The sequence below is a fragment of the Aulonocara stuartgranti genome, assembly GCF_965226115.1.
Source record: "Aulonocara stuartgranti genome assembly, chromosome: 2".
Lineage (NCBI taxonomy): Eukaryota > Metazoa > Chordata > Actinopteri > Cichliformes > Cichlidae > Aulonocara > Aulonocara stuartgranti.
Genome location: NC_138940.1, coordinates 18,258,783 through 18,282,135, shown reverse-complemented (window position 1 = coordinate 18,282,135; position 23,353 = coordinate 18,258,783). Strand labels below are relative to the sequence as shown.

The window sequence follows — 23,353 nt, the reverse complement described above, 5'->3', positions numbered from 1 at the left end:
AGTTTTGATAAACTGGTGAGCAGGTGTTTGTAGGTTCATGTGACCTCTGACCTCAGCACTGATGCAGGAAGTGACACACTTTTTCAGAGCGTGGGAAAATTGTTACCTGCAGTTCTGGTGATAATCCACTGAGCCAAACTTCACCTGATAAAGTAAAACGAGATGTCAGACTCACCTGTGCACCAGGTAAGGTCACATGCTGATATTTTGTTCTACTAGACTCATCCTGGAGCGTGCTTGGATGGATTCGACTCTCAGTCGAAGGCATGCGATATTGCTGCTAGTGTCACTCTAAAACAGGGTTTTTCCCAAGTCAAGGATCCTAAACTTTTTTTCATTTATTTTTGTTTTCTTAATCCTGATTCTGATTTCTGGTTTGGTGTTCTTATTCCAATTCCCTTAATTAGTCATTTTGTGTTCTGTATTCCTCTACAGAGGCTGAGCCTGTCGGTGGTTTCTTCCTGTTAAAAAGACGTTTTTTCGCATGATCAGTATTAATGTAGGGTCTTACAGTATAAAGGACTTTGAGGTGACTGCTGTTGTGATTTGATGATGTATAAATTAAACTGAGCTGAATTTAAAGGGTCCACTATAAAACCTGTGTATATTATTGAGATTTTTCCTAGACTCTACATTAAGTCTCCACCAGGGATCAATAAAGTATTCTGAAGTCCTCAAACTAAGAAGGCTGCTTTTGGGGACGGCATTGTCATGTGTCCCAGTTGAATGAATTGTTTTCAAATGTGAGGCGCAGACGACATTAGCAAGCAGCATATTCTGCTAATACTAATTAGAAGACCACATACGCCTGACATGTGACTGGGAGCTGAGCCCCTCGAGTCGCCCCCGAAACACGTCATCCTCCGGCCTGCAGGGGGCGCGCTTACTGTGGCCGTTACTGCTGTCACGCAAGCTGTGACGTGGAACCCGGGTTGAAACAGACCCGCGAAAACTGAACAGTCCGGACGGACACCGGAAGAACGGGACCGTGGGGCCATGGGTCAGGAGTTTCACATCGTCAGGTGTTTCCGCTGTCAGAGCTTCCAGGTGCAACAGGTGAGAGCGGACAGCGTGAGGCTAACAGGGTTAGCATGCAGGTGCTTTTCTCAGGCTGGAGAATCAGTGTATTTATTAGTAATGGAGCCGTTCTCAGATGGCTCACACTGACGTCACAGTGAACGCGCGCTGTTTATAACATGAAGTCATCATCAGTGATGGTGGACAAAACATTAGGCACCCGTATCCACGCTCACCTGTGTGACGCCAGAAAATCAAAGTCACCTGAGGTGCTCCTGTGGCGCTGACACGTGACGATATCCCAGGAGTTTTTTAAATTTATTTTTTTTATTGTCAAACAAAATATTAATTAAAGCTCTTAATTTACATGTCAACAAAAAGTTACATACAGGTATAAGTGGTTAAGGACAAAGCAGTCGTCGAACAAAGAACATTTAAAGAACATTATAGGCCAGAAACAGCATAAAGCAGCCTCTAAAATTTTTTTTTTTAAAAAGGATCTGTAACTCGAAATTTCGAAGTCAAAATTTCAAGAAAATAAGTCGAAATTTCGAGTTAATATCCTTTTTTTTTTTTTTTAGTGGTGGAAACGGGCTTCCATAGGTAAGGTGACCTGTCATATAAAAGTAAAAAACAAAGGTACGCACATACAATCTAGCTACATCAATTAAAAAGCTGAATCAAAAATTCAAGTAAGGTGTGAACTTTATTTAGGTTACACTTGTCTAATGAAGCCTTCCACAGCAGGATTTCATATTTAAAGCCAGCAAAAATCGGAGTAATTTCATTTGTGAATGAAAAAATTTGCGACTGTAAAGTTGTTAACCCCAAATTCTATTTTTTTTTTTTTTGTTCGTAGGTCAAATAATAATAATTACTTGAAAAGTTAGAGACGTGCAGTCAATATTTTTAGAGGTTAACCAGTACTGAAAACCATCCCAAAAAGATCTGGAACTTTCACATGAATAAAAAAAGATGCTCTGTAGTCTCAATATCAGTATTGCAGAAAGTGCGTGTTTTTATTGAATTTCTTCTGAAGATAGTCGTTGGACGGATATATGGAATTTAAAATTTTAAAATGATTTTCTGTTGCTTTAGGTGGAATTGGAAAGATAGTCAAAAACTTTGAATTATAATCTCTAAATATTTTTTTTAGTTGAGAAGGGAAAAGTTGTTTGGTGAAAATTGTCTTTAAAAAATTGTTATTGCGTGCCTTTCCTTTAAATTGGCGATCATTGATTATTAAGGACACAAATTATAGAGGAAGAATAGGTTAAACTGGCCAGCCATCTAAGTCATTGCAGGGGGAATGGCTTTCACAACTTTAATGAATTTACTTTGAGTACATGATATGGCACATTTATCTATGAATTTGTTATATGTTAACATCCATTGAACCATCAATTGCTTCAAAATCAATCGCATTCAAACCTCCTTCTTCAAATGACTTCACTATATCATTCTTCCTAATATAATGTTGCTTGTTTCTCCAAATGTAATTGAAATTAATTTGATTTATATTATTGATTAGGACCCGGCCCAAGTAGACCGCGAAGGCCGGGTCCTCCGAAGGATGCAGTCTACGTTTTGGGACACAGCTAGTGAGTGAATACTGTGAAAACCATTAGCGGGTGAATCAACACAGAGTGTTGTCACTTGCACAAAGCACGCGAAGATTACACTATGAAATAAATTATCTAGAAGTTTGAATTAAATTGGAGATGCAGATAAGCTACACAAAAACACCACTGTGTGTTAGAACAGGAACAGGAAGTGATACTCTACCCCAGAGAGAGCGAACACCAAGTGACAGCGCCACCCTTACAGTGTAAACACTCCAACACTTTACATAGGTACATAGGCTAGGGCACTGATATTAACAGCTGATCGTTTATCAATAATGCTACGGATCACAATAACAATCACGGATAAAAATCAGAAGATCAATATGAGGTCCATTTATTTCTTTGCCCTATGTTTTGTCTGACAGGTGAAAAAGGCGAGAAAGTGGAGCTGTAAACTGTGTGGAGAGAAACAGTCATTGCTGAAGGTCAGAATCTATCAGTCGCTTTATCAATAACAATATCATCGATTCATGCTTTAATTTTTTAGTTCTAAACCTTATATTGATCATTAACAAACAGAAAGAAAACACCTGTTGACTCTGTTCACTCGTACCCTACTGCTTTGAATAACCTTTATTGCTGTACTTTCTGTTCTCTGGCTAGTCTTCGTGGGTGTCACGCAGGATGGTTCATGGGTATCATTAATGTATAAACTGTGTTTCTTATCAATCAGAGGTCACATAAACAGCTCAGTGTGAGGACGTCATTGCATTTACCAGCCTGCTCTTAGTTTATCCTCTGACTGATCGATCTCATCTGATTGATCGGTAGGAGTTTGGGCGGGGCAATGCGGCAGACTGCAGACGTCACGTTCAGAAACTAAACGCCATGAGAGGAGCCATGATGGAGGAGCAAGAGCGCCGTTCTTGGTCACTATGGTAACCAGGTTTCAGTTCCACTGTGTGTTGTAGTCCCGCCGTCTTTTAACACCACCAGGTCTTCACAGGTCTTTCCCGTTTACAGGGAGCAGGAGCAGCAGGAGGAGCAGCAGGAGGATGAGGAGCAGACAGACGAACCGGTGAGCCGCTGGAGCAAATACTTGGACACACCTGAGGAGGTGGAGCAAGACGATGAGGCAGAGCCTGAGGAGAAGGATTTAGGAAATCGAAGGCAGCTCCATGGCATCAAGATGACTGACAGGTGAATGTTGACAGGTGTTGTTGGAGGCATCATCATCATCACAGGCATGAATGTTAGGGTAAGGAACTGTTGAATTAATTTAGGATCGTCTCTGATCCTCCGGCTCAACTTAGTTACTGAAAGATTTAAGTCAAGTCAGCTTTATTTGTACAGCATTTTTAAAAGTTTTGGCCAGAACAGAGTGACGATAAAAGAAGAACTACAGGAACACCTGTACAAGCATCAGCTGGATAGTCATCTGGTAGATCTTTGGAGGATCCAGGTTTCAAGCCTTGCCATGATCCTGTCATTCAGGTCCTCTCACAGCTATCCTTCTTCCATCCCACTTGGGGCTTGGTACCCAATCTCATCCTGTTGTCCTGGCTCAACCTTACCGTAGCATATGTGTTGTACCCTAACATGTGAATGTTGGAACACTGAGCTTCTAGTTGTTTCAATTCAATAAGATTCAAGGAAACAGTCTTCGCTGGGGTTACCGCCTTCATCTTTATCTGTGGGGTGGCTGTAGCTCAGGAGGTAGAGCAGGTCGCCTACTGATCGGAAGGTTGGTGGTTTGATCCCTGGCTCCTCCAGTCTGCATGCCAAGTATCCTTGGGCAAGATACTAACCCCAAGTTGCTCTCCGATGCGTCCATCTGAGTGTGAATGTGTGAATGTTGTTAGAAAAGAGGCTTGTTGAAGCATGGGGTCGATGTGGAACTTGCTAAGGAGCATTAAACCAAATATCAGTGGAGGTTTGCGTACATATTTGAGCCTGTGTGGATCAGAGAAAATCCCACATAAATTTAGACTTGTTTTTAAAGACATTTGGAGGAACAGCAGTTCATTACTCATTCATGATGAGTGGCTCACAAAGAGTTCTTAGAGTTCAGCATCACTAATCACACTGAAATCATCGCTTTGACCTGTGACAGGAAGAGGAAGCGAGCCGAGGAAGCAGGACCAGAGGATGTCCACACATCTGAACAGGTAAACAGAGCTGCTCACCTTCAGCGCTCAGACCCATGACCTTCAGACTGTGAGAAGAGCAGAATGCCTCCTCATGTACTTGACCTTTAACCTTTGCTCTTCTCTGCAGCTAAACTGTATGAAACTCCAAACACCTTCAACCATAAACACCTGTAGCCCCACCCTCTTCACCACCAGGTGGGATAATTTCCTCAGCCCTGACTCAAAGGTGCAGGAGGGGGAGAAGCCTGCAGTTGGTGAGTGGAGTCAGTCTTTAAGTGGTGTCGCTGCTCCCTCCTGCTCTGGAATAATCAGCAGGCCCCGCCCTCTTCTTCCTGTTACCTCCATGTTCGACAGCGGCGAGGACTTTAACTTTGACGACGACTTCCTTGTTAAACGTCTCCCGGAGTGATTGTGCATTTGTGTGTTTCTAAAGAGGAGACTCTGACAGACTGTGCTTTTCTTCATGCTTTTATTGCTCACACAGAAATGTTTATATGATGATCAATAAAGAGAACAGAAACATTGATTAATGGACAGTATTGATTATCATTCAGACAACAGAGCAGAAATAATCAGATGCATGTTGTGACATCGTGATGATATCATCAGTGCTAGTGTGGGCGGGGCTGCTTGGCATACTGGATGGCGTCCAGCGCAGCGCCGATGTCAAAGTTCTTGGCCTGAAGGAGGCGGGTGAGCCAGCCGCCTTCGTCAGTGAAGCCCATCGAGAGCATTGAGGCGAGGGACTCAACCAGGCGGGGGTCAGCCTCTGAGGGCAAGAGGTCAGCAGGGTTTAGAGGTCAGTACTAACAGAACTAAAGTCAGAGTGTGGATGCCAGCTTACCTTGAGGCAGGTGTGGGTACAGTGCCGCCTCCCTCAGCCCGCTGGGGCCCGCCTGCCCCTCAGACAGGGGCCCCTGCTCCTGGTTGTCGGGCTGCAGGGACTGCAGTTCACCTGTGGAGGGGTCGACCTCTTTGGAGCTCAGGTGGGTCCACTCCTCATCAGAGTCCTTGCTCACCTGAGGGTCACCACGCTAAAAGGTCACAGGAGATGTTAAAAGGTAGTTCTTCCTCTCTGCTGTCCCGTCAGGATCAGCTGATTGTTCTTTCTTCTGATATTTACATCATGAAGCACTTTGAGGTTTTATAAAATTAAAAGTTACCTTTGCTCCTAGACTGGCCCCGTCCTCACTGCTCGTATGCTCCATCTCCTCATCGCCCTCACCCCCCCCACTCTGAGTAGGTGGGGTCACCTTGGTCCGTTGGCCCTCGTGCTCCACGTCGATGTCCACATCGATACCTGTGTAAAGCACACACACACACCACTTCCTGTTTTAGAGCCAGCTAGAGATGTTCACTCATCTCACATGCACAAACACAGTGACATCATAGTCTTTACCTTACAGCATCAAACAACTGTTTAAATGAGACTGACACTCACCTAGTGGGCTCAACATGGCTGCCACACCCTCGCCAATGTTCTTCAGGAAGTCCACGTTGGTCTGAGAGCCTGCAGGGAGAAATAAAAGATGTTTTAAAATCACACAGATGTCACACATAACATTATTTTAGTGCTGTGACAGGATGTTTAAAGGGCCACACAAACGCGGCTCTGATGTCATGACCATTCAGTCCGCACGTGGTCTTTTTATTTTGAAATGTTGCTGCATTTTCCCTCTTGTACATCGCTTCCTGACCTTATCTGCTCTGATCTGACTTATTGATCAAGTATCACTTTAACCAAGATGGCAGAACTCACCAGAGGGGGTGTTGGCATCAGCAACAGGTTTGGAAGGGCTAGACTCGTTCTGGTCCGGGTCGTTGTCCTGGTTCTGAGCCTGGTTCTGGTTCAGGTTCCACATGCAGTGTCTCATCCTCTTCATCCACTTCCCCCGAGGAAACCACTGTAAAACACAGCCTCACAGTCATGTTTTGAAGGGCCTGAACAGGACACCTGCAGACCTGCACAGGTAGACTCACCTGCAGTGGGTGCCAAATGGGCAGTAGAGCGTGCTCAGTGTGCTTCCCCTTAGCCTGGCAGGAGGAGCAGAGGTCGTAGTTCGGACACACTGAACACTTGAAGCGGGTCCCAATCACAGGGCCATCGCAGCCATCACAGGTAACGTTGGGGTGCATGGTGTAGGGTGGGGCCACATGAGGAGGAGGCGGACCCATGTGTGGTCCATGGGGTGGGGCATGAGGACCTCCAGCAGGGGGAGGGGGAGGACCTCCAGCAGGGGGAGGCCCAAAGGCAAAGGGAGGGAAAGCATGGAGAGGGAAGTCCCGTCTGTGCTCCTTCTTCTCTGTAAGAATGAAGCTATATTACCACAGCTGGAGGACGGATACCGCGAGCAATAACATTTATACAAACTGCAAACATACCTCGGATGAAGAGGCGGAAGGTGGAGTCCTTCATGCACCCCAGACCCATCATGAGCTCATCATCAGAGGAGAAGGCCACCAGGTCCCCATCTTCATCTGCAACACCATCATCATCATTAGTCACACACTGGTGAACTACAAAGGCTGCAGGTGACTTTATAATTCCAGACTAACTTTGAGGGTGTTTGTCCGTTTACATGACTATAAATAAAGATTAATTCGACAACTGATTACGGTTTCATGTGTTTACAGGGAAACGGGTGAGTCTGGTCAGGTGAGTGTGCGCCTGCGCACTAACTCAGTTACGTCCTCACTCTCACAGTCACAACTTAAAACAATCAATAAGAATCCAGGAAGCGGTCAGAGTGTAAATCCCTCATCTGAACCCCCGCGCGCTCACCTCGGTAAAACAGGTTGAAGTTGTTCAGGTTTCCAAACACGTCCGCAGTTTTCCTGCTCAGGTACTCGAAGCTGCAGGACACGTCCTGATCCACCGCGAACCTGCGGATCTCCTTCACCGCCTCGTCCTTCCCCAGCAGGTAGGCCTTAACAGTCACCGACATCCTGCCGCTGACACCGGGTACACCTGTGTCTCTGTACGCTGATCGTCAACCGGAGGCTGGGTGTATGTCTGCGTGTTGTTCGCTGATAGTCAACCGGAGGCCGGGTTTATGTCTATGTCCGCTGAGAGGTGTCCAGGTCCGGGAGTTGGTGAGTTTGTGACGCACTTTGAAATCTCTCGCTCTGCTTTATGTTTACTTCCGCGACAAACGTGGGAAACGACGTCTGTGACGTCAGGGAAGTAAACACAGATTCGGCCTTCTATTGGCTTTTTCTCAGAGTCCCGCCCACAGGACCAATGGCAACCGAGGAATGACTCAGCGGCTTTCCAATGAGGTACTTTCCCTGAGTCATGTGACCTGTTTAAAGTTCATGATAAAATATCGCAAAGTCATCCTTACAAGACGGTTTCAACACCTGATCACAGAGCAGGCTTTCGATATGAAACTAATCATCAATAATTAGGCGGACTGATCAGAGCTCACAGCTGACGGGATTAATAAATCAATCATTCGGGCTCTGCTGCTTACTCTCCAATCAAAACCAAAGATATGCTCATGGTCACGTGACTGAAGCGTTTTAAACCTGGTCCTGAAATCTGGACAATAAAACCTTTCAACTGATAACTCAACCTTTATCTCTAAAAACACCAAGTAAACACTCAGGGACATTTTAAATAAAGTTTAAAACTTCAAAACGAGTGTCCAAGTTCTCAGGTCTGACTGATTTATTGATCTTTGACGCGTTTCATGTTTATTAAACTTAACTGTTTTTCTGTCAGCCTAGGCCAATCAGCAGCAACTCTTCAGTCAGCTGACTCTGAGTCACTGCAGACAGGAGACGGTGACGCAGAGTCACAAGACTAGATCCACTACCCACAAGGGTGTAGATTTGGTTTTGGCATTGGTGGGGACGGATGATTCAACCACTGAACCCTGCCCTGTTTCTTTTTTTTTTCCTTTTTGTTTTTGCTTCTTAATAAAAAGCGGAGAAATATACTTGCCTACATATGCTATTCTACATGCTTTTAAACCATTTAAAATCACAATTTATAGTTTTATATGTGAATTATATGATGTTAAATTACTATTAAACAAATGACTAAGTATTTTAGGCTTTAGTTTACTTCAGCCATAATCCATATAAATCAGGTATCATACAAAAATAAAAATTGCTTCATGAATATGACTTTAAGGACTTAACATCATTACTTCAGTTATAATACACCAACATCTGTTATATTTTGGCACTAAGGGAACACTGAATGACCTGGTGGTTTAGGCACACAATTGCCCCTATCAAATCAGTGAGCTGAGATTTTCTATTCTAAACATGAACTAGTGTCACAGCAACAGACATGGACTACTGGTGTCCCACACAACAACTCAATGTCCTCTATGTGAAGGAGCCAAACACATGCCTGCTCCTCTTGTTAACTGAGATAAACTGCTGGCATATTTGTTTTACATCTATACTGTCCAGTCTCTCCTGGTGGACCTTAGCTATCTTTTTAGTCTTCTGAGAGCACTGAAGCTTCTTTCAGCCTCAGTACATGCGTTTTATCCTCAGATTACAATTATTATTGTGTGCTTGATGTGCCTCACCTTTGGCCCTGGCTCGTCCCCTCTGACCGCACTAGGACATATTGCCACCTGATAAAATAACACATTGATTCGTGCCATATAAAAAGTGAGACATGTCAATTCAGATTCTTTGTCAAATAAACACTAATGAATCAATTTACACCAGCAGCCTAACAATTGTTAATAATTATTTAATATTAACTAGTATTTAATAAATACTAGTTAATCTATAGCACCAAATCATCAGTCAGTCACCCGTGACCTCGCCTCTTCACCTCTGTGCTACAACATGGCAGAGCTGCCTCTGTCACCTAAATGAATAACAATGGCTGTGTCCCAATTAAGAGACTGCACGCTTGAAGTATGCGCACTACGCGTACTACGTACGGTGCGTACTATAAGTACGAGAAGTGCGGAAGTGAGAGGCTTGTGAAATGGGACGGTATACACTTCGTCGCGCTGTTCAGGTTGCCAAGCAACCATGATACTAACTGCGAGACACGTTACATACAGCTTTGTTTGACAGAAATGAAGGAGAAAAATGTTTTGTTGGTCATTCATTTTTGTCATGACATCACTTTGATTAGTTGAGTATCTGAGGCTGAGACCACGGGACTGTAAAACATGATTGTTGGGCTTCATTTCTGTGCTGAACAGTCATTTAAGATTAGTTAATAAATAACAATTAGTTAATGTTGTTCATGAGACTAAAGTCACTGTGGCAATGTAAATATAATATGGCCATTATTATAGTATTGTCAGATTATTATGATTATATATATATATATATATATATATATATATATGTGTGTGTGTGTGTGTGTGTGTGTGTGAAAAAAAAAAAAAACACCCAGCACGCCCCTGCGGGCGGTTTATCCTTCAAGCTCGGGTCCTCTACCAGAGGCCTGGGAGCTTGAGGGTCCTGCGCAGTATCTTAGCTGTTCCCAGGACTGCGCTCTTCTGGACAGAGATCTCCGATGTTGTTCCTGGGATCTGCTGGAGCCACTCGCCTAGCTTGGGAGTCACCGCACCTAGTGCTCCCTTACCACGGGGACCACCGTTACCTTCACCCTCCACATCCTCTCGAGCTCTTCTCTGAGCCCTTGGTATTTCTCCAGCTTCTCGTGTTCCTTCTTCCTGATATTGCTGTCATTCGGAACCGCTACATCGATCACTACGGCCATCTTCTTCTGTTTGTCTACCACCACTATGTCCGGTTGGTTAGCCACCACCATTTTGTCCGTCTGTATCTGGAAGTCCCACAGGATCTTAGCTCGGTCATTCTCCACCACCCTTGGGGGCATCTCCCATTTTGACCTCGGGACTTCCAGGTTATACTCGGCACAGATGTTCCTGTACACTATGCCGGCCACTTGGTTATGGCGTTCCATGTATGCCTTGCCTGCTAGCATCTTGCACCCTGCTGTTATGTGCTGGATTGTCTCTGGGGCATCTTTACACAGCCTGCACCTGGGGTCTTGCCTGGTGTGATAGACCCCAGCCTCTATGGATCTTGTGCTCAGAGCTTGTTCTTGTGCTGCCATGATTAGTGCCTCTGTGCTGTCTTTCAGTCCAGCTTTGTCCAGCCACTGGTAGGATTTCTGGATATCAGCCACCTCCTCTATCTGCCGGTGGTACATACCGTGCAGGGGCCTGTCCTTCCATATATATATATATATATATATATATATGTGTGTGTGTGTGTGTGTGTGTGTGTGTGTGTGTGTGTGTGTGTGTGTGTGTGTGTGTATGTATATATATATATATATATATATATATATATATATATATATATATATATATATATATATATATATATATATCTATATCACTGACTTTCAGCTTGTTGTGTTTGTGGATATATGACTGACTTTAATTATTAAACATTCGCACATAAATAAGTGACGTCATATTCAGTACTTTTGACAGTTCACTCTTCGGCCGCTCCATCTTATTAGGGAAATTCCACATACATAAATGTAAATTTCAAAACTCAACCCCATCATTTAATTTGTTTTTGATTGAAATTGAATATTACTTAAACTCTCTTAAATTAACTTCCAATAAAAAAGGTTTATCATTGATTGAAATTCATTCAGAAATGTTTAACGAATGAGCCGTCACAACTTTCAAATACAAAGTTGTTATGGAGTCTGTCACATTCCCCCCTTTTTTCTTTTTTTTCCCTTTATTAATTTATCCTTCTTATTTCATTGTACTGTATATTGTTACTCTTATTTGCCTTGTATGTCTACTGTACAAACTGAACTGGAATGACTGACTGTTCGCTTTATGGTTTCAATAAAGTTTGGAGAAAAAAAAAACAACTCTTCAGCCGCTCCCGTCTGCCGTATTTTGCGGCAAAATTATACATACCCACTGCCGCGCTATGACTTGTGGGATATATGGGACCACGAAACGTGCTTCCACGCTTGATATTTGGGGAAATCGACGGCGCATTTGGAGTATGCATTTGAAGTACACTTCGAATTGGGACAGCCGTCGTCGCGTGGCGGTGACGTAACCGCACTTAAAATGCGTACTTCAAGCGTGCAGTCTCTCAATGAGACATTCCAAATACATGCAGTCACACCTGTGCTTCAAATACAGCAATGAACCAACAAGTCATCATCCAATTTCACCTGTGATCTTGTGTCACCATTACTCTCTGAGCTTTGTGTTGGTTCTTCTGTCACCTGACAAATAGGACATACATGACAATAAGAATACAATGTGTAGCTGCTTCAGTGTTTCTGTCAATTTGTGCAGATCTTGACTCATCAGTAATGTTTGTAGGGTGAGTGCATTTTTAAAACAATTTGTGCAAACTGCACTACAAGGTGGATATTTGCAAAATCATGACTACCTCATGACATTTTGTCTCAAAAATTAACCTATGAATATCAGAATCAGAATCAGAATACTTTATTGATCCCTGGGGGAAATTATTTTTTGTTACAGTGCTCCATTTTAAACCAACATTAAGACAAGACAGACAATACACTAACTAAGAATAGTACAATATATACATATATATACATACATACATACATAAGTCACTCATAAATAAATAGTTGGAAAAGAAACATGTGTAGTTGTAGCAGCAAACAGTGTGTTAAGTGGATGCGTTGTACAGGGAGATGGCCACAGGCAGGAATGATTTCCTGCCTGTGTCACTACCATTAGGATGAAATTATTGTGTCACCAACATTTTAATGTTAGACATATAATTTTAACAGCCTCTGTAATCTAATATCCTGGCTTGCTCGAGGCTGCCGTTTTCTCTGACAGTTTCAATCAAAATTAGAAATGCTGCTCTGGGAGACTGAGAAAACTAATAGTGCTGCCTGTTGTGCAGTTAGTTTCCAAAACACGTTATTCATGGTTACATACAGTTTTAGACTGATGTGGGCCAAAGCCTAGCATAGCCTGTAACGTTATTATTAGTGATGTGACGTTCGGTATCGAGACTTCGAAGCTTGTGTCGAGTAATGGAGGGGGCGTTTCCGCGATGCGCGTATCGAGGCTTGCTTCATTTATGGGAGGAGCTGAAAATGATGACGTCCGAAGCCTCGCTGCCCGGCTGTACCACGTGACTGGTTCATGAAGTGGTTCGAACTTTGCCGCGAGCTATGACAGCGATATAAACCCCTCAGACTTCATTCAAAATGTGGGTGTTTGATGGAGAGTTGCGGTTAGTGAGAGTTTGGAGACAGTTTGGAGACAGTTTGGAGGTTTATGAGCGTGAGGAGAGAAAGTCAGAAGAGAATGGAACCAGCTAAGAAGAGGAGGATGTCCTCCCCTGTGTGGGAACATTTTGATTTTATTCCTCCCAACAAGGTATGTAAATTTCTACAGAAGATGTATTTTCATAATACTGATGGTGCAATACAATTTATGTTAAGCGGCTTTACTTTTGTACAAGGTGAAGTGTTTGCTATGTGCCAGGGAGCTGGGATATAACATCCATGCTTAGGCACTACAGAGCTTTGCATGAGAATAAGGGGAACACCGATTGTGGAGCAATACCAGGTGAGCCATCAAATGCCATGATAATATAGCATGCCGTAATGTTACTACATGATATAACAATATTATACAACTGTTATAAGTTATGTGTGTGATATTTGTGCTTTGTTTTTATTGTCTTTCCTCAGGAGAACAATCTCAAATAGATGAAGACCTGGTTAGCATGGTGATTGAGGACTCCCAGCCATTTAGCATTGTGGAGGACAAACGATTTAAAAGACTTGTTAAATCGTTAAATCCTAGCTATGTTCTTCCCACTAAAAGGCCATAAAAGCAGTGAAAATTTAGTTTTTACAGAATAAAATGTGAACAGGCAACACTGAGGCCTCAGTGTGTAGCTGTCCATACCTCAACGTTACAAAAGCACAACTACTGTCCACACCCCAATCACACCTCACAGTAAATGATCATTTTCCATACTGCCAGTATAAATATACACAGTATACTGACATCACTACAATATACATGTTTTACACACTCCTTTTGTTGTTGACATTTACAGGCTGTGTGCAAAAGGCCACACTCTTCAAATTCATGCCAACTAATATTTTTATGTGCAGTAGGTGTCCTACTAGAGCAAATGAAGCTTCAAGAAGCTTTGCGCTGGGATGAACCAACTGGATGAAAAGCTTCAGTGCTTCATGAAGCTTCATCTGCCCATCGCTAGTTATTATGAGGGATACATTTTATGAGTGAATTTGGCTTTAAGTGACTTACAGGTTTCTTTGAAAAATACTTATATCCAGATTCTTCCTTTTTGCTGCCATCCTCCTCTCCTCCTTGCAGCGCAGGCTTGCCGCTGCTAAAACTAAACAGAGCTCCCTGAAAGGCACAGCAATCACATTGGCCATATTTGTCACATGACGTAGAACTCCAGTAGAGGACGTAATTTAACTCTTTCTGCACCGCTGGGTGAATGAGATGTTGACGGATCGTTTTTTTCCCCCCCTTCTATCGGGTTTGATTTTCTTTACTCGAAGAGATCAAATTATTGGTGGGGACAATTCAATAATCGCTGGATACTGGTGGGGACATGTCCCTTCCGTCCATGCCTAATCTTCGCCCTTGACTACCCATAATTCATCAGTGCAAGCACCCCCCCCCCCCCAAACACACCACACACAGAGTCAGACTAAAACAGTGCTGTGTGTGTGAGTACGAGTACTTCCTGTACTCTGATTACAGAAAGTACATTGTGCAGTATTATTCTCCACATTACTGCCATAACGTTGTAGATCCATCAGCTGATCAATGAGTGAAACAAATCAAAATTTATTTCAGCTTTAACAAACAAATCAACACACATGAATCATTAATCCATGTTTACCAGCTATGACTCAACACTTTAATGTCCAAACAGAGGCGCACACACAAAAAAGAAAAAAAAAAATACAATTCAGCAGCAAATAACATCAACATCATGGCCTGTGGTCCAATGGCAGCAGGACTCAGCTGTGGTCTCAGAGTGATGTCAGATGTACAGGGGGTGGTACTGGCGGTGAGTAAGTCTCTTCCTGCAGGTGGGACAAGTGTGTGATGATGTCAGAGAGTCTCTCAAACACTGACTGCAGAACACGTGACCACAACGGGTGGACACGACCAATCGGCCGCTCCCAACAATCTGCGAAGAAAAAAAAAAAAAAAAAAAAAGCAAACAGAAATTAAACAACAACAACAACAACAACACACCAACAGCCAATCAGAGCAATGCACTCAAACGTCACTGTAATACTTTCAAAGTAAAACACAAAACCAGACTGAAACTTTCAAAATAAGAGTCAGCAAATGTATGTTTATTGATTAGGTTCATTGATCAGTGGCCATGTGAATGTAGTAAAGCCTGTATTTCATTACCCACAATGCCTCAGGAAGCACACATTTCATCAAGCATTGTGTTGGACTATTTTTAGGCACACTCGAGTCACCAACACCAATTTGTTCTGAGCACGCTCACACTGAAAGAAACGTCCCCTGCATTAAATCAGCAGCGAGCTGAGGGCTGTAAAGTCGATCTTGAAGGTTACTCAGAGCTCACGCTAGCTGTGTCCCAGAAGTGAGAGACTGTGAAATGGGACGGTCTAGCCTTCAGATTTGTGTCACCAGCCATCTCGATGGGCATGAATAAACTCAGCCATCTGCTCCTTGCTATCTAAAATATAACAGGACACTGGAGAAAATTCTCAATCATCTCGACCATCTTCTGTATGGACAGCAAAGGAAGAACTTCATTGCACAGAGAAAAGCTATTTCTTCTGCACACATGACAATAAACACTTTGAATCTCGCACTTTAATCAGTTTTCTGTTTGACGTTTATTCAGCTGTGTGAAAACCCCCGAGGAACCCTCCCAATGGACTAATAAAGTTTTATTTTATCTAATAACTTTAATCTCAGCCAAACCGATTTACTCAGGAACAAATAAAACAGTGAAAAAAGCCAAACAATAACATTTAAGTCATATGAGTGACACACACACACACACACACACACACACACACACACACACACACACAATGTTTAACCTGAGTAGCCAAAGACGGCGGCAGGTCTGATAACGATGTGCCGGGTGTCCGCTGTTCTCTAGTGAGCTTCGACCTCCCAGCTAGCCATCAAGCTGGTGGGTAACAGACATCTCCACAAACGTCGCACTTTTGCAAATATGCGATGTCTTGATAAAGCAGATATTTGAACTTTACACAGCTACATTCTCGCCTGGAAATATGTTAAAAGTTATTTTGTGACCCAGAAAGATTAATAAGAGTAATATTAAAACTAAGTAGCAGCCGCCATTGTTGGCAACTGGAATTGACTGGGCCGCGCTATGAATTCTGGGATACGGTGGGCCACGAAAGACACACCCGACCCATCCTTCAAAATCTTGGAAAATGAAGGACGCATTTGGAGGAGCCTTCAATTTGGGACAGCCTACCTCACGTTGTTCAAGTGCTGCCTCAGGAGGATACGGCCTAGGTTTTGGGACACAGCTAGTGAATGCTGCTCGGTTTGCAGTCCTGAATATCACGGCACAAGCAGGATTCACTGCACTGTTAATGTTAGCTATGTTATATTGCTGCCTCTGTTCGGCGGTGTCGAGCCAAACGAACTTTAACGTGTGTTTGAACGAGCTGACGGTTCACTCGTTAAGCTGAAAGAAAGATGCTTTAATCACAGGAGTCACACATGTGTCCACTGTACCATCTGGGAACTCTTCTTGTTTCGTAATAACACAAACACTAAATCCTCCTTCTCTTGTGCTGTTGTGTAGCAGTGTGTACACCTGAGACTTTCACCTGTCTGTCTGTCCTGCACACTCTCTCTTTTTCTTTCTCTCTGATTGTGGAATAAAAGTATGAACATGTATTTATAAGTTACACTTGTGTTTGAATCCTGCAGCTTATCACACATTTGATTTCCATGTGTGACAACTGCAAGTGTCCAGAGTGAGGACAGACTGAGGGACCCACTGCTGCACATCATCTGTGAGGCTTTGCACCCCTGATGATCCACCAGGACAAACTCAGCAGTGTGTGAGGAAGAGGAGGAGGAAGAGCCAGCAGCAGCTGACAGATGGAGAGAATAGACTGTTCCCTGTTTGTGAAGGACTGCTAGAAAAGTTTAAAATAACTAACTGTCTGTCCTGAATCAGTCTTATTAGGTAATGTTCAAATAATTTTATCATTCCAGTGTTTTCAGTGTGGGAGAAAGTACTCAGGGCCTTCAAGTTACACACTATGAAAGGCAGCAACAAGTGTAATATTCAGAAACCTAAAGTATGTATCAGCAGCAGAATGGACCTAAAAATAAATGTTTGTTTCAGTTCTATGAAGCTTTGAGTATTTTGGATTAGTAGTACTGCTGTGTTTGTTGCATCATATTGCTGTAATTGTTTATATATTCTGAGGTGAGTTGATCTATAGTGTTACATCATATTCTATAAGGATGTTATGTGTTTGTATACTTTCTGAGCACGCTCACCCTGAAGGAAGTGTCCTCGGAGCTCACACTGAGCATGTGCAGCAGGATAAAGAAAGAACCTCGCTGCTGGCACTCTGTTTCAATAAAGTTCATTTTTCTGCTTTATTCATGCTGAAAAGTCTGAATACACACACACACACACACACACACACACACACACACACACACACACTCTGACTGACCTCTGAGTATCCGTCCAGACACACAGGACAGCTGATTGTCCCTGGAGTTGACCTGAAACACAAAAACATTTGAGTGAGGTCACTGACAGGGTCAGTGTATCACCTGCAGAAGTTAAAGTTCAAGATTCTTTATTTGTCACATGCATAGTATATAACACACAGTGAAACGTAGCCTGACACGCTCCTCGGCATGTGCAAAAATTTGGGGGGGGGGGGGGGGGGTCGTAGAGGAAGAACATTATAAAAGTGTGTAGGGGTTGGTGTATCACCTGGAGGTGTTTGTCGGTGGCAGGAGGGTGGCACTGAGGACGGGGGGTGTGTCTTCATCTTCATCGCTGCTAACAAGATAACTCTGTACAGGTTGTCTCCAGTTCTGAGGACCTGAGTGAAAACAGTCACACAGGCATTAGACCGCTTCCTTAGTGAGAGCTCAGGCCTCAATCTAGTCTTTGGAACACAAAGTCTGACTTACCCTCATCCACCAGCTGAAGTTTTGGATACAGCAGGAAAAAAAACAAAAAAAAACAAACAAACACAGAAGAAGAATTAGACATTAGCACACTTCGTGTGTGTGTGTGTGTGTGTGTGTGTGTGTGTGTGTGTGTGTGTGTGTGTGTGTGTGTGTGTGTGTGTGTGTGTGTGTGTGTGTGAGAGAGAGAGAGAGAGAGTTACCAGCACAGAGTCACTGTTGGTAGTCAGGTCGACCACAGCAGCAGCTTCTGCTCCACTCTCACAGGTGAGATCCACAACCACCTCCTCCTCACCTGAACACACACACAACCACAAACTCAGATTCGTGTACATGCTCTGCCCACACTTACACAGAGGGGAGGAGCCTGTGTTAGCCTGACATGCGGCACCGTCTCCATTCAGACCAACAGCGTGGCGATGAAATGGATTCACTGTACGCCTGCATCAGTCAGATAATTAAAAAAAAAAAAAAAAAAAAGCGAAGCCAAGCGAAGTCCAAGCGAAGCAGATGAGAAATGAAACCGAGTGTCGAGATTCAACTATTCATCATTCTCGACGTTACCCGACATCAGTGACGTAACGTGGCTCCATCTTTACGATCAAAGTGTTTCATCTCCAAGTCTGGTGATTTTATCGATAACCAATAATCAGGTAAACAGATCGAGATAAACGGGCATGAACACTCACTGTCAAACATCTGGATTCTCACAGCTTGTGGTTCTTTATACCCAAAGTGGCTCCATTTGGCGGTGCCCAGCACGAACGACTTTAAGGAGCAGAGAGGTTCCCCACAGAGCTGTGACTGTCCCGTTTTTGGTCACCTGTGTGTCAGACGTGTGGTCGCGAGTTTCAGGTGTTAAAGTCAAGTGTTAATCACACCCCTGATGAATTTCTAACTGTCAGGTGGATTTTGTTTCCTCTGGGCTGCAGGTGTGTCAGTGATCAGGAGACACCAGGAAACCCACTGACTGTATTTTCAGGTGTGGGAGGTCACCTTCAGCAGACAGCTCAGGTATGTTTATTTCTCTTAGCAGTGAGGACCTGCTACTTACATCACTTCCGGTGAGGTCTGAACATGTTTTTCTCTTCAGTTTTACTTCAAAAAGAAGCAGCTCTCTGATTGGCCGAGAGGTTGAGAGCGTGTCTAGATGAGTCAGGTCTGGTCTGAAAACACCTGTAGATGCAGGCCTATCAATGACTGTTCGATCAGTTGGAAACTGAGTGTACTGATCGGGACTGACCGTCCATCACATCAATGGTCTCTGTTGGGGGGGTGGGATCACTGTCGGCGTTCGCCGTCCTCCTGGTACTCGCAGCTCTCCCGCTCTTGGCGTTGTGTCTAGAAACCGGAGGACTTTGTGTGCTCCGCCTCTTCCTCTGAACCTGAAAACAGAATACCAGGAGGTGGAGCTTAACACACTTGACCAGGTAAACACCAGCTGACAGTGTGACAGCTGAACAGGTTAAACCACAGAAGAAGAAGATGACTTACAGAGCTGCTCATCTCTGACTTAATGATTCACCTTCACGGCACAGGTGAGGATGGAGACCAGAGAAACAGCTCAGGTACCTGCACCTGTAACAGCTGGAGTGTTATCGATTGTCAGTTTTAGACATGAATCAGTCTGCTTTGATCCACCTGTGACGATGCCCTCCAGCCAATCAGTAACAACCCTCGGCAATTCTTTTAATGAATCCATGCTGTGAGATTTTAAAAAATAAAACTAAATAAACATGGAAGAACAGAGTCCCACAGGTTTCATACACACCTCAGCCAGGTGTGTATGAATCCATCTGATCCTTGTTCATAGGGGAACAGGTAGTGATGGCCCGCTTGAAGCTGACGCTCCGGAGCGTGTGTCGAAAAAAACAACACACTGGTTCAGAAGCACTGTGTCGAGGCTTGCTTCGTTTGGCAAAAGTCACGTGACCAGTGACGTCCGAAGCTTCATTACGCACGTAACTGCTTCGGTACCTGATTCAAACGGATATAAGGAAGTGAATCATCCACGGGATTCGTGGAGTGTGTTGATGGTGACAGAGAGCGAAGAGGTGATCATTCCACTGACAGATATGGAGCCAGCGAGGAAGAGAGGACGTTATGGCGTGTGGAAATATTTTGAGTTGATTTTGCTCAATTCATTTTATCTGCCGAAGTGAAAAACTTGAAATGTCCAAAATCATGTTTTCATAATGTAAATATCATTACAGCATATGACTTTAGGAACACTTCCATGTGAATTAAAGCTAATGAAGACTACAAAAATGTATTTGACACTATATGTACATTACATTGCTACACAGTTTAGAAAAGCATTTTGTTTATTGTTTTTAGGTGATAGTCTGCAGGACCCAGGAATACCTGCATATCTACCAGCTTGCAGTGTGGTTCCTGCACTCCACAGCCTCTTCTGTTCCATGCAAGTGGATTTTCTCCAGGGCAGGAGAAACTATTTCTAAGAAAAGAAATAGACTCAGCCAGCGCACAGTAACACTAATCCTCTTTTTAAATGTAAATAACAAAAGGGCTACCTTACATTGATCATGTTTTTACTTTACAAGTTCTTGATTAGGGGTGGGTTTTGATTATCGCCTTTCTGATTACAATCCATGCTAAATTGAATAAAGTGATATTGATTCATTACAATCCTGTGTCGATTTGTAAATTAACGTTATTATGCCTGAAACGCCAGCATCTCAGGTTAAACCTCACAACATGTCGTCAAACACCATACAGCTAAAACTGTAACTGGGAGCAGGTTTACGGATTCTGCATACAAACGTGAACACAGAGCACGGACCCGACTCGTCAGAATCAGATTTTGGTGCGTCGTCGGGTCCGCGCTGTGTTTGCCTCTTTTTTTCTTCGCTGGCTTCTGCAGCTGCAGGTTTCATAACTCTCTGTTTACATCTCTAATTAAGTCTCACATGTGTCAGCTTTCTTGTAATAGATACGAAATTATGGATATATACTGATACATGACCAGAATTGTAATATTTCTGACTGAGGCAAAACTTTCCACATTCCAATCAAATTGAATCGGATCCTGTATCGAATCAAAATGATTCTACAAATCAGTGACGATGTATTACGCAAATACGCATTACATTTTTTCAGCCCCCCAATCGAGAAAACAAAACCAATTACATGTTCAAAGCAACGGAACGGTGGCCCAATATCACTCTTGAGTGAGCAGTGATGATTGAGCAGTCCGTTTTATTTTGCAGATTCAAGCTGCTCTTCAAAATATTCGCCACCAGATGTCACCGGAGAGGACTGTGTTGGAAAGCTTCGAGTAATGAACCATTTTTCAATACAAGCTTCAGTGCTTCAGAAAGCTTCATTTGGCCATCACTAGGAACAGGTATCTTTCTTCCTTTAGCATAAGAGACGCTGGAGCATCCTTTATGAAAGGGGAGGGGAAAAAACAAAACAAAACAAAAAAAAAACCATCTGACCACGCATGAAAACAAACATGACCAAAGTGGATCATGTAAATGTTCCTTCTGACTGCATTTTCCCATTTCATCCATACACCGCTGATAGATTTATAGTTTTGAACAGCAGCGGTTAAACTCACAGCTGAGCATCACACTGCTGGAATAAAAACTACTTCCTGTTGAGGTACTGTTGCACAAAGAACGCTGTACCAGCTAAAATTATGATCTATATCAGGGGTAGGCAACTCCAGGCCTCGAGTGCCTTTGTCCTGCAGGTTTTAGATGCGTTCTTGATCAAACACAGCTGATTCAAATGGCTAAATTACCTCCTCAACATGTCTTGAAGTTCCCCAGGGGTCTGGTAATGAGCTAATCATTTGATTTAGGTGTGTTGACCCAGGGTGAGATCTAAAACCTGTAGGACACCGGCACTCGAGGCCTGGCGTTGCCTACCCCCTGATCTATATGAACAAAGTGTGCTCAAGGTTCTGTATGATCAGTGTTCATTAGTGATGTCCTTTGTTGTGGTACTGCAGGGTTTGTGTTTACTTCAGGTCAGCTGGGATCAGTGGTGATGGAGTAAATTTAATGCAGTTGCAGAATTCCTCTTCAAAAGGTGCTGCGACAGCCGCATCTGGATATTATATGCAATGGGACAGATTTACTCTGAGGTAGCAGAAGCAGCTGAATTAGTGACTCCCAAGGAGGGAGCGTGAAGGCTGCTAACCAAAATAACCCAGCGCAAAGTCAGGTTTTACTCTTTTTTTTTTTCTCTAAAAACAGCGATGGAATTTAGATAAGAGATCTGGATGAAAGAAAATCAATCTGTAGTTCATGTTCTGCAGTGTCACGCTGTTAAAAGAAACGAGTGTGAGGCCGTTCCTTTCCTCAGCGTATGTCTCCTACCCACCTTTCCTTTACCTCAATGATCCTTCCACCGTGGGCAAGTAAAAGAGGTTAGGAAAAGGAAACAGGAGGGACCTTTGAAACTCGCACCTTTTCTCCGTACCAGAAGCTGCTTCGTCTCTGTTCAGAAAGTCAAGAGTTCCTAATCTGAGCCTGATACATAAAACCAGGACCAGCTAAACTCGTGGAGCTGCAGGGGGATCACACTAAGGTCACCAGGAGCCGAAAGAAACGCTTCTGGTGACCCAGTGACCCTGCTGTCACTGATGATGATGATGGAGTTTTACCTTTACAAGAATTAGAAACACGGCCTTCAAGATTTAAACAGTAGATTCAGACACACAGATACTTTAAACGTGGCATGTGTGCAGTTGAGCTTAAACTTTACTTACTGTTAGCAATAAACTGTTAGCTTCCGCTGTCACCGTCACTGCTCCTCTTAACAGTTTACTTTTAGCCGTTAGCACCTCTCTCTTCGTCACTGTGGTTCCTACCGTTAGCGTGAAGCTAGCGTGTGTGTCAGCGACAGATTTCCGGCCTCAAACATTTTAGTAGAGTAAAAAAAATAATTAAGTTGAATAAACGTACTGCAGAGGCTAACGTTAGCTACTGTCTGTCTCACAGCCGCTTCTTTTGTACCGGAAGTGTTCAAAAACACCGGCTCATTGGCGCCCCCTGCTGCCTCACCGCGTGCATCGCAGCGTCCACTGATTGAAGGGAAGGCCTTTTTAAAAAATATATATATCTTTATGGTTTTGTTTAGTTTATTTTATGTACTCAGACTGAACTACCTGACATGTACTTCAAAGTACTGCAGTAAAAGTACAGTTACTGTGTGGTTACTGCAGGGAAAAAGGCTATAAAAACACAGGACATTCAAATGAAACTGTTTAAATAACTCAGTCAGTCGCTGAAATCAAACTATATTCATGTCAAAGTTACATTGGATTGGATTAGTAACACCTGAAAGGAGAACCTGACCTGGGACATTGAACTTGTTTTATTTTAATAAACATGACTGTATTTATTTTGTTTGTAGTTACTGATGAGGATACTAAAACTCAGAGACACATGGAACCTTTCGACTGTGT

The 23,353-nt window shown here is 43.3% G+C and overlaps 3 protein-coding genes and 1 long non-coding RNA gene across 5 annotated transcripts; 2 read left to right on the top strand and 2 right to left on the bottom strand.

The window, feature by feature from the left end:
- Positions 1–830: 830 nt before the first annotated feature.
- mrnip (MRN complex interacting protein) lies at positions 831–5,141 on the top strand (the record flags this gene model as incomplete). The annotated part of the gene is made up of 6 exons (XM_082556179.1): positions 831–1,056; positions 3,008–3,067; positions 3,414–3,520; positions 3,606–3,782; positions 4,696–4,750; positions 4,860–5,141. Exons 1-6 carry the CDS (start codon positions 997–999, stop codon positions 5,139–5,141), a joined length of 741 nt encoding a protein of 246 aa, XP_082412305.1. The 5' UTR covers positions 831–996.
- A 43-nt stretch (positions 5,142–5,184) lies between these two features.
- Positions 5,185–7,965, bottom strand: sqstm1 (sequestosome 1). The gene is made up of 8 exons (XM_082556170.1): positions 7,515–7,965; positions 7,115–7,210; positions 6,713–7,035; positions 6,492–6,636; positions 6,174–6,242; positions 5,896–6,032; positions 5,577–5,766; positions 5,185–5,501 (listed from the first exon to the last, which is right to left on the bottom strand). The coding sequence occupies exons 1-8, from the start codon at positions 7,675–7,677 to the stop codon at positions 5,344–5,346; spliced, it is 1,281 nt and encodes a 426-aa protein (XP_082412296.1). The 5' UTR covers positions 7,678–7,965; the 3' UTR covers positions 5,185–5,343.
- A 5,142-nt stretch (positions 7,966–13,107) lies between these two features.
- On the top strand, positions 13,108–14,705 carry LOC309713322. The gene is made up of 2 exons (XR_014278556.1): positions 13,108–13,290; positions 13,416–14,705. It is a non-coding gene; the product is annotated as an uncharacterized lncRNA (long non-coding RNA).
- On the bottom strand, positions 14,538–22,942 carry rnf4 (ring finger protein 4). Of its 2 annotated transcripts, none has more exons than XM_082544858.1 (8): positions 22,655–22,942; positions 19,408–19,500; positions 19,157–19,298; positions 18,117–18,208; positions 17,917–17,929; positions 17,714–17,825; positions 17,445–17,496; positions 14,538–14,908 (listed from the first exon to the last, which is right to left on the bottom strand). In XM_082544858.1, exons 2-8 carry the CDS (start codon positions 19,417–19,419, stop codon positions 14,759–14,761), a joined length of 573 nt encoding a protein of 190 aa, XP_082400984.1. In that variant the 5' UTR covers positions 19,420–19,500; positions 22,655–22,942; the 3' UTR covers positions 14,538–14,758. The 2 variants fall into 2 exon arrangements, with proteins under 2 accessions (XP_082400984.1, XP_082400983.1); XM_082544857.1 differs by having other exon boundaries at positions 19,408–19,491.
- Positions 22,943–23,353: the final 411 nt, after the last annotated feature.